The sequence below is a fragment of the Coccinella septempunctata genome, chromosome 7 (genome assembly GCF_907165205.1).
Source record: "Coccinella septempunctata chromosome 7, icCocSept1.1, whole genome shotgun sequence".
NCBI lineage: Eukaryota > Metazoa > Arthropoda > Insecta > Coleoptera > Coccinellidae > Coccinella > Coccinella septempunctata.
This window is the reverse complement of record NC_058195.1, coordinates 17275459-17286722: the sequence shown is the minus strand read 5'-3', so window position 1 is coordinate 17286722 and position 11264 is coordinate 17275459. Positions and strand designations below refer to the sequence as shown.

Below are 11264 nucleotides of genomic sequence, written 5' to 3'. Positions count from 1 at the left end.
TTTATCTCCCTTGTTTATTAGCCAGTGAAATGATGCATTTTCTGGCGCGCTAGCTAAATTTCAATTCAATTATCGATGTATGTTGGAAGTGAAAAATGGTTTTTGTGGATTTCAATACTTGCTTCACAGATCCAAAGCAGTTCATTAGGTTGATCATACTGGTTACCTGTGTTTGTGTTACTATTTATGAGGTATGATAGTTGAAGGGAAGATTGCAGGACTTTCGAATAACTGTCAGTGTAGAACTTTTTCAGTACCTAGTGTTTCGACTTTCAAATGGTATCGATCAGTAGGTATAATGGAATATTTATTTTATAATGTATTACAGCTCGAAATTTGTATAAGAAAATTGGTCCATCCACCAGTAACAACGTTAAACATGCTCAAACTCAATGAAACAATGAAATATCCAGCAATAACTATTTGTAGAAAACCTGCATATAAGACGCAACTTTTCCTTGTGAGTATAAAATAAAATAAAGATTGTAATTCTTTTTTTATTATCATTTGATCTTGATCTCGGTGTAATATATTATTCAACTACTATGTAATAATTAATAAATGGTTCGAATACATTTATGAAAGACATAATCAATATATATATACAGGGTGTCCCAAAACTAGTGAATCAAACGTCCCACTACGATAGAGTAGATCAAATACTATCGAATGACACCAACATTAGTTGAGCGATAATGAATCGTTTCCAAAAAATCCTTACCTGAAATTGCTGATTTTCGGTCTCTTTTTCTAATCACAGGGCCAATGTGTGATTAAGGACAGCGTTTTTCGCCCATATTATCACCCCTATAGAGGGGTTTTATTCTGAGTAATACAAATTATGTAGAAAAAACACTTGTTTTAATTTACATCTATTTGGGTTTTCGATTAACTACTTGGAATAATTTTAATAAGGTGTGATAAAACAATAATCTAGGATTAATATGATTTAAAATCGCTATCCTTTATCATAAACTAACCCTGTGATTGAAAAAAATAGTTCGAAAATCGGCAACTTTAGATATTTTCATAAAATTCTGATTATTTTGGAAACGGTACATTTTCGCTGAACTAATTTTGGTGCCATTCAATAGTATTTGGTCTACTCTATCGTGGTGTGACGTTTGATTCACTAGTTTTGGGACACCCTGTGTGTATATGCGTCGAATACTTCTCGAATATTTTTTGTTATCCCAAAAAATTGGGCAACGCTTTTTTACCTTTTCTGAATAATGTAAAATAGTGATGATTGCAAATAATTTTTCTTTTAATTTCGTAATTATGGTGCAGAACTGATTTTTCGATTGTTATTGTGGGTACGTAGAAACTAGAAACTTCAATTTTTACGCCAGTGTCTTTTTGCTAACCTCAAGATGGCACCGCAATAACAAAACAAAAAAGCATTTTTTTTATTCCATAAATGTATAACCTTGTTTTGCAACTTTTTCAGAATTACGTACAATATGAAAGAGACGTCGAGCAATTATTATTGAAAATATTTTTTACTGTTTATAACGAAGAAAATTATGGAATCAGCTGATTGATTCATAATAATAGCGCTTTAATGACTTTCATTTGGAAATATGTTTGTTGGTAGGTTTTAGTGGTTCTAGTGTGTGATTGTCTTGCCCGGGTTTTGTATTTTCGGAATTCCGTCTCTTGATTTTTAATTTTTTTATAGGCGCCTTGTGTGTGAAAAGCTACGCAGGTCTATTTTTATTTCAAACTACCCAATCCCGCAGACGTTGTCCTGCCATAATGAGAAATAATATACGTATATTAAGTAATTGGAAGTAAAATGAGAGATAAAATATTAAGTTATAAGACTAAGAAAAGTAAAAAAAAATTATTTTGAACTTTTATTTTATTTTATGAAAGAAAGTGCATCTGAGAACGTTAAATCAATATTGATATAGAGTGTTCTTCATTACATTCAATTGTTAACTGTCAAGTGCCAGGAAGTGTTAATGACTTGGGTAGACTACCCAGCATACACTTGAGCTCGAAATTTAAATTTCGTTCTGTTTTCTTGGTTTTCCCAGCTGCCCAGGCAACTTTTCCAGATTTTTTCCTCTATAACCTTCTACATAGTATAATAGTTGGGGAGCCGAAGAGGGAAATTCGGGATTCACTCGAGCGTGTCAGATTAATACAAGGAGAGATACCTTGGAACCTGTAGAGTACCTATACCAAAAATTAGACCTGTATATAGGGGGAATTGTCTAGGACAGCCTGACAAAATAGTAAAAAAATCGATCATTGTACATACTCGAGCGTGTTAGATATATGTGGTTAATTACAAGTGGAAAAAATTATATTCTCTCAATCTGACAATTAAAGCGTGATAAAAATGAGGGGGATGGCGCCAAAGTTGCAAAAAAAAATGTCACGTTTACATTCTCGAGCGCGTTGGCGTTTTTTTTATTTTGAAGCTAATGATTCAAGAATAACGGAAAAAATATAATCTGACAGTTTCAGCAATCAGAAACAATAGAAATTTGCTATAAAGGTCACAAGAAAAAGTTTCTTTGAATCATCTCCTCCCCTGGGCTTCAAATCTTTTCCGCATTCATTATAAAAGTTGTAGAGCATAACATTTCCTACAAATTTCGTCACAAGCAATTTTTTCTACGTTCAAACCTTTTTGAGATATGTGGCGATGAATGTACATTAGACTGGGTTTCTACATTGACCTTGGCCTTTCGTATGTGTGGCTAAGCTCCTCGCCCTTATCGCCATCTAACTCGAAAACGGTTAAGAGTAGGCAAAATTGCTTCAGAGGGAAGTTGTATAGAATTTTATTATCTACAACTTTCATAATGGATACAAAAACGATTAGAGATACAGGCAAGGAGATATTCGACAAAAAATGTATTTGTATTTAATCTTCAAAGTGTCAGATTAAGAAAACCCCCCCTGATTAATGTCAGATTCATGGATCAACACGTATACAATACCAAGATTAACCATCTGTATGAAAATCTGACACGCTAGAGTATTTATAAGTAACGAATTTTTTTTTACATTTTCAAAGGACCGCTATGACCTTGCGTCACGTCGAAATTGTCAGTCCCTTGAAAAGTAGCTTCCTTTCGGTCCAATTAACATATCCTCCAAAAATCTGACACGTTCGAGGAAATTTTTTTTTTACCATTTCCAACTCTTCCGTACGGCCAGCCCCACCGCGCAAACTATCAGATAAGCGTGAATTCATTATCAGAGACACGTAGGGCATATACAATTTTTTAATCTGATACGCCCGAGTATGTACACCTGACGATTTTTTTTTACATCTTTGAGAACCTGCAACGCTTTCCCTACCGCTGAAAGTGCGTACTTCATAGAACTTTTTTTTCTTTCTACCGTCTAATCTTCAAAATCAAATGGATAAAATCGGTTCAGCAGTTTTTACGTCAAGCCATGACATCACAAAATAGGAGTCCATTTTTATTTATAAAGTTTACGCAACTTCTCATTGTTCGTCATGCACCCTCTACGAGGGGTGGAAGTTAGATGTCAACCCTAATTTTTTGTGTTGTCCCCCTTTATATTTCCTTATCACTAACTCAGATATTGCTGAAGTAGTATATTTTTTTTATTGATGGTTCAGAATGGTTTAATTTTATTTCTTCAGAAATATGGAATGAGAAGAAGAACTGAATTGAGTAACAAAGGAGCCTTCTCTAAATTCAAATTCGATGAATATACTTTAGATGATTTCATGAATGCCTCCACTTACTCTGTCGATGAAACTCTGCAATTTTACGGATACAACTCAATCGTTGGGAGTAAAAGTGAGAAATTGTTCATGGAATTCTCCGAAGAATCGTTTACCTATCTACTTTTTTCAGATATGAACGTAACTTCTGATTTGTATCTGAAATTGGGGAACTGCCACACCTTCAGTACAACAAACGTGTCTTCTAAATTTTCCCTGGAAGGTGGTATGGTGTTCTACTTGGGAAGTTACGCAGTTACGAGAAATTTGAACAAAAATTCGAAGGACTATGTATTTGCTCAAGATTTTTCCGAAGGATATAATGTTTTCATACATGATACATCAGAATTTATCACAGGTAATTTCATCGTCAGAACTTGTGTTAATATAATGGATCCCATGTTCGGGTACCCAACTTTTATTCAGCTAGCTATACATGAACAGTTCTTGGATAAGGTTTCCTCAAGGGATCAGAAAATCGGTTCAAAATGAAGAATCTTTTTCAGGATTTCATTTCATTGTTCAGCTGAAAAGAGAACCCTAAACACTCTTTTCTTCTGTCTATAATATTGGTCTCACTCTACAAAAATCGGTGGATTTTGCGATTGAAAAAACCGTTCGTGTATAGGTAGTTCACCTTACAATCTGATTTCTTCAACAGATCAATCGGAGCAGATGGAAACCTACTCGCAATTCATTTTCATCGAACCTGGAGAGTCAATCTATTTAAATATAGAAGTGAAGGAATTCCACATGGTAGATCATACCGATGAACCATGTGTGTCTATCAGGAATTACAGCCAATCTCGAGTATGTGGGTCAACCTTTCAACGCAGACTTATCTGTCAATTTTGATTTCAGTGTTTGGAAGAATGCATGCACGATAAGCTGATGAGAGAGTACTCATGTTCGTTACCTTGGATGAAGGGCAGGTTGATTTACCCATCCTGCAATAACTCTGAGATTATTGATGAAATGAATAATATGCTCAATAGGTGAATTGATTTGGCAAGAGGTATTTTGGGAGCACCAGAAAGAAATACGCAATTTTACATATTTTCGTTGTTGACTATTAGAGCTCCATAATACATATAACATGAAAGAAAACATCGACAAATTATTCAATGATGGTTTTTAGTGAATAGGAGCGAAATTTAAACTAAGAGCCAGTTTCATATAATTAAACTTAAAGTCCTTTTAATTTCAACGCTTCCTTCAGTCCTACTAAAAGTGACAATGAAGGAATCATAAAGCAGCAAATGGAGAAGGGAACCTGAAAAATTGTCTGAATTTGACTAGCCATAATTTGGATAAAATTGGATTATCATCCCGTGTCGCAAATTATTATTTTTCATCTGTGTGTCACGAGTGCAGTTTTTTTTTTAATTTTCAATCCAAAAATTTCCGATTTTTGGTGAAGAAGTTTAGAACAGTAAAGGGCCTCACAACGTTTTTTTCGATGGTGGGTGAATTATAAGATCACAAGCTGGGGGACGTCTTTGATACATTTTGTATAAATTTTGTGTTGCAAATTGCAATTGTTTTAATTTTAGATGTAACTTCAACCTTTCTTCGCCGATTTTGGAGTTTTCACCAGGGGTATGAAGCACGATCCTTAGATAGTCTTTACGTAACTAGAGCAGAATATTTACTTTTTCAAGCTTTTTTTGTTGTACAGGGTGAGAATATAGGGAAAAAATAGAGAAAATTTCCATTTTTTGCCTAAGAATTCAAAAAAGGGATCGCCTCACAAAGGTTTCCATTGTATTGGATGGATTGTGTATTGTTAGGAGAATACCCCTGGACCCTTTCGTCATTTTCACGATAAATTTCGTTGCTATGGAAATGCCACCATTCAATGAAATTCTGTTTTTCTTAAGAACTTCCTTTTTTATAGAACAATATAGCAGGTAATGTCCAAACTGCATCAAGAATATCTTATAAATAATTAAAATGATCAGTAGCATTGCATTGACTTGCATAATATTCAACCTTATTTTAAATAAAATGTGCTACAGTTTTGTTAGAAGTTTCAGAGGTAAAATATGGGGTGCATATTACGCATTTGTGGGCGATATAGCTTGGCCTCATAGAGCATAATTAGTGCATGATTATCGTCAAGTGTCTCTCATACAGAGACACCATTCTTTGTTTCTCTGAAAAAAGCTCCTGTCATCTGTTCTGCTCTATATAGCTCTTCTGGTTTCCGAGATCCCCTCACTGGACAGCGATTTTGGTACACCCTATACATTGATGAATTATGAGGAGATTGGGGAGCCTGGGCGCCGAAGAATCGATCTTTGCTTTTGTTTTTTATTTGGAATTATTGGAAATAGTAAGTTGGAATATTGATTAAACTTTGAAATTTAACGCAAGTTGAAGTTATAATAATGAATGTAGTTGCGTAGAGAACATAGATTAATTTAATATTAATCTATGGCGTAGAAAAAGCAACGCAATTATAAAAATTAATTGTGAAAACATATACAGAGTGAGTTTATGACTCGTACAAATTTTTTAACGGTAGATTCTTGAGACCAACAGAAACACTTTTTACACTTTTTTCCTGAAAAAAAGATATTACCATTTTAAGTTTCCCTAATGAGCTATGCCACTCCTGGAAAAAAAATTACCTTCAGAGTAACTAGCTAAATATGTGACTCTACACATTTGTGTATCTTTTAAAAAGAGTTGTATTCACCCAAACTAACCAATTTTTCAAATTTCACAGATACTTTTTAATTGAATATAACATTACTCGAAAACGGCGCATTATAAAGAAAATATAAAATATATAATACTTTTATTTTACAAAACGTTGAAATATTCATTAGATAGCGTCCAAGTTAGTTACAAGGGTTGGGTTCTTTGAATTTTGGGTATTTTTATGGTACCTAATCTTCAATAGGAGAAAACTGGGACTTGTGGGTGATATCTTGTGTTCGAAACATGCAGATTCATCAAACAAATGAAAAACTATATTCCAAAATATTCCAAATATTTTATTCGATTCAAACCATTTGTGAGATGGAACTAAAAATAATTGTTTTTATGGTTTTTCAACAGCCTGTACCTTTTGAACTGTGCCGCCTCGAGAAAAATGGTAAGGGAAAGAAGTGTTTCTTTTGACCTCAAAAATTTACTGTTAAAATGTTTGTACGGGTCAAAATGTCACCTTTTATACGGGCTGTTCCAAATTGAGTCGGCACCATTGCCAACTCCGTTATTATTGATCCTACGAATTTGGTAAAAAGGGCAAACTAGTAGCATTTTTAATGGCCTTCTCGATGCAGAAAACAAACAGAAAATTGATGGTCGCGTTATATAATATAATTCTCAACAACAAAGCTCATATCACCTATCTTCGTCAAGTTGAAAATGAGCGACTTATGTGGAAATATTCATTTCATTCACTACATAGACATATAGACATGGATTGTGCCTTCCCTTCATATCTATGCATAAAATACGGTCAAAAAAATTGACACAGAGAAACGCACGTCGGGAATGCAGTTGTCTCTTTCTAGAATATTGATTGGTCCACACTCACCTCTATGTGAACAAAAAAGAGAAGGTAAATGCCCGACCATCATTTCTCTCTTTCTATAAAAAAAGCCAATTTCATGCTGACATTGCTCAGTCCATGTCTCTATGTCTATGATGCACTAGTACAAAAATTGTCATCAAGTGTCAAAATTGGGTGAGGTTTTATTCGACAAACAAAGAATTTTTTTGTTTTAGTGAATGAGATGAATATTTTTACATAAGTCGCTCATTTTCAACTTTAGGAAAAAAGGAGATATGAGCTTTGTTGTTGAAAATGTTTATTACGAATCGAAATGATAAACTATAGGGTGTTCCATTTAAAAAAAATATCAGCTTATGAAATATTTTGAAATCGCGACTGTCAATTTTCGGTATGTTTTCGGCATCGAGAAGGCCATTCAAAAGGCTACTAGTTTGCCCATTTAACCGAATCCGTAGCATCAATAATAACTGAGTTCGCTGTGAAGCCGATTTAATTTGGAACACCCTGTATAGTGGAAACACGGAATTTCATGAAATGGCGGTATTTCCAGAGCAAAGCAATATATTGAGAATATGTCGAAGACATCCCGGGGTAGTGACCTAGCAATCTACCCAACATGAAATGAAACTTTGCCAGGTCCCCAATATTAAATTAATAGCTGAAAATCAAAAAATTTTCGCTTCCGTATATTCACACCCTGCAGAATTAAAAGAGATTGGAAAGAATACCCGGCGCCACAATAAACGGTGCTTCACAGCACTGGAGAAAAAACCAAGGTCGGTGAAGAAACGTCAAGGTTGTAGCTAGAATATTGAAGAAAAAAAGGAAATTCAATAAAATGGCGATATTTCCATAGCAAGAAAAGAGAAGTGGCAGAGAGGTCCGGAGGTGTTGTGTTGACCTAACAATCCGTCAAGCATGATGACAAACTTATTTGTAAAGCCTTCTACTTTCCTCAAGTTTTTACACACACCCAGCATAAGAAGAAGTGATTTAAAAAAAAAACGGCTGCACCAGTAGAAAACAGCCCAATAAGGATAATCCTTGCCATCTCCAGGTGGAAATCTAACAATACCAAAATTATTGTTGAAGTTATAGTCAAAAACTCGCTTCATTTCATTCTTGCTTTCGCCAACTTTTTTATTAGCGTCTTCAAGAATATTTAAATTGAGGTTATACAAGCTTAGCCATCTCTATTTAATTCAGAAGAAATCTTTACCATCAATGGCAATTTCTTCACAAAAATTATACCTATACAATACTATATACAATAATCAAATTACAAATGCGATTACCATCAATAGATTTACAAATTGTCAATAAAAAAAATTTTAGAAATCTTTTCTTTTCAGACGTTAAGAATACATTCATCATCTGGCACATTATAAACAATATCAAGGTTAAAACATAAAACCACTGTGGTTCTTGGTTGATGGTAAAGATTTCTTCTGAAATAAAATGGAGATGGCTTAACTTGTATAACCTCAACTTACATTCCGGAAGAAGCTAATAAAAGAGTTAGCGAAAGCTAGAATGAGTTAAAGAGAGTTTTAAAAATTTTCCCCGATAACTATTTTTGACTAAAACCTATACAGTCGATAACTGTTTCTTATTGCATCTGCTGCTCAGTTTTATGTAGACAATCATGGAATAAATTCGACCAATTCCAAAATTTTACGTATTTTTTTCTGCAATTGTAGAAACTGAGAGAGTACTATTCAACTGACAAAAAAAATATTTTCAGCAAAAGAAAGGAATTTTCTGAAGATTGCATCTGCTCGAAACCCTGCCATCTTTATCTGTACCTTCCCAAAGTAATGCAAAGAAAAACAGCCAATACATCACCTTTCTCGCTTCTCTACCTCAGCTATACCTCGAACATTGTTACCACGGTTGTGCAAGTGGTGAGCTACGATTGGAGTGCCTTCATTGCTGATCTTGGTGGATCTCTTGGCTTGTTCCTTGGCCTGTCCGTCATAGGACTGATCGAGGTGATCGAGATGTTCCTGAGACTCATATTTCGTAAGAGAAGGCAGAAGATAAGGGAAGAGGAGCGCATTGCTTCGTTGAGGGATCTGCGAATGGTGGGAAGACTTCTGGAGTACCTTCTTGCCTACAGAAACCGGCCAAATGGTGAAGTAGTTTTGAGGAATTGTCAAAATCAGAAATATTGACGCAGAATTTGTAGTTTTATTTTATGAAACTCCCTTGAATCCTTATTGATCGAAAAATTAATAAAAAAACACCGGACAGAAAAAATGTTCACCGAATTCATTTCAAAATTACTTTTCAAGGTGTGCATCGATTTTGATCATTTTATTGTCTATTTGTAGCCTATTCCATCTAGTTTATCACCTGATGTCGAGTCTGCAGGAATTTCAATTGAATTTGATGGTATACAAGGTAGAGCAGAAAGTTTCAATTTCCTCCTCATTTCTGAACACCCTTTGGAGGTAATTAGTGACGCAATGATACTCCCTTAAATGAGTTTTTGAAGCCTGATCTTCTCTTAACATTTTCTTGTTTAATACACGTGATATTAATAGGTCTTTCTTGATAGGAAAATACGAAATTATGCAATTTATACCATTAACGATATGGGGAAGTGTGCCCATGTCGGCACCCTTAACGAATTATCAAAATATCTTAGTGAAAAAATTTTTCTTTGGATAATCGACTACACATACATATTTGCTGTTACTCACATGTAGTATACATTTTTTCGCATATTTTCAACATTAAACTGAAAGGAAATGAATGAAAATATTTTCAAAGATTTGGTTTTGGGTGCCATCATATAAGCGCATGTGTCCTATGATGGCATATATCTGGAAATAAAATAAAATATAATAAAATATTAAATTGGTCTTCAACCAGTTTGGTTTCCACCTGATTCGTGAAAGTAGGCCTTCGTCCACCTAGATCATCTTTTGCAGGTCCCTTATTATTATAACTTTCCTCTCAAAGTTGTCAATGGCATGTTGAAAATTTTAGCTGTGAGCTTTCAACCCATCACATTTGTTTCACAGCATTTAGCACTGCCTCCATATCTTCATCTTTCCAAAGTTGTCTCTTACTTCTTGTTGCCATAGCTGTTAATTCAAGAACAAAGAATATGATGCCACCCTATGTTATCTTAGGAACACTTTGACTATGCCATCATATGCATAAATGTCATATATCTTTCAACAAATCGAATGAGGTACTTGCAGTACCACATGAACTCGAAGTTTTATACCTACAGCATTGTTACAGGGTTTTTAGAGGGAAGTAAAAATATTTTTTAAACAAAGTTTGGAAGCATCTGAATAATTCGAAAATAAATGAAACAATTTTCATACATCAAAACTTACCTGAAAAAATAAACTGCCGTAAAAAACACTAAAAGGTACGTATTATTCATGTGTAACTACGTATACCTTCCAATAATGCCATCTGGCGACATCCTTAGCGAGCAGAAGCTTAATCACTTGATAATAACAGACTTTTCCATAGTGTGCCATCATAGGCAGGATGCCATCATAGGCACACTTCCCCTAACTCTAACACATCAAGAATATATAGAGATAAAATTATGAAAAATAAACACATTCTTATATTCTAAGGACTGAACGTGAATCACAAAAACCCCTATATCTTTTAAACCAATTGAAATAATCAAAATTGCTGATCATAGAAAACTTTGTAATGAACGTCAGAAACAAGTGGAACATTTACTTAGATAGATTCACTTAAATTCTGTCGCAAAATGCTAAGCGAAGTGGAAGCACGAGAATTTATAGTGAAACTTTTTCACACTAATCAAAATTGGAGCTTCAAAAAAATCGCAAGACTCGTCCAGAAACTTTTTCGAGAGTTGTTAAACGCTTCAAGGAAGACCTTACAATCAACCGCAAGGAAGGAACCTAGAGGAAAAAGGGGTTTCGTAGCCCGAAAAGTGTGAAGAAAGCCATCAGTCTCTATCAGAAGAATCCTAACCTCTCAGGACGGAAAGTGGCCAAATTGTGGGTTGTTCGC

General features: G+C 34.5%; 1 protein-coding gene across 1 annotated transcript; it reads left to right on the top strand.

Moving 5' to 3' along the window:
- The first annotated feature begins 3 nt into the window (after window positions 1-3).
- Window positions 4-9441, top strand: LOC123317196 (acid-sensing ion channel 4-A). The gene is made up of 7 exons (XM_044903602.1): window positions 4-191; window positions 329-460; window positions 3635-3794; window positions 3852-4076; window positions 4380-4528; window positions 4580-4713; window positions 8992-9441. The coding sequence occupies exons 1-7, from the start codon at window positions 96-98 to the stop codon at window positions 9419-9421; spliced, it is 1326 nt and encodes a 441-aa protein (XP_044759537.1). The 5' UTR covers window positions 4-95; the 3' UTR covers window positions 9422-9441.
- Window positions 9442-11264: the final 1823 nt, after the last annotated feature.

Coding starts and splice junctions, on each gene's coding strand:
- LOC123317196 (XM_044903602.1), top strand. CDS start 96: ATGGTTTTTGTGGATTTCAATACTTGCTTCACAGATCCAAAGCAGTTC. Junction 4,077..4,379: donor TACATCAGAATTTATCACAG/GTAATTTCATCG, acceptor TTTCTTCAACAG/ATCAATCGGAGCAGATGGAA. Junction 4,714..8,991: donor ATGAATAATATGCTCAATAG/GTGAATTGATTT, acceptor AAATATTTTCAG/CAAAAGAAAGGAATTTTCTG.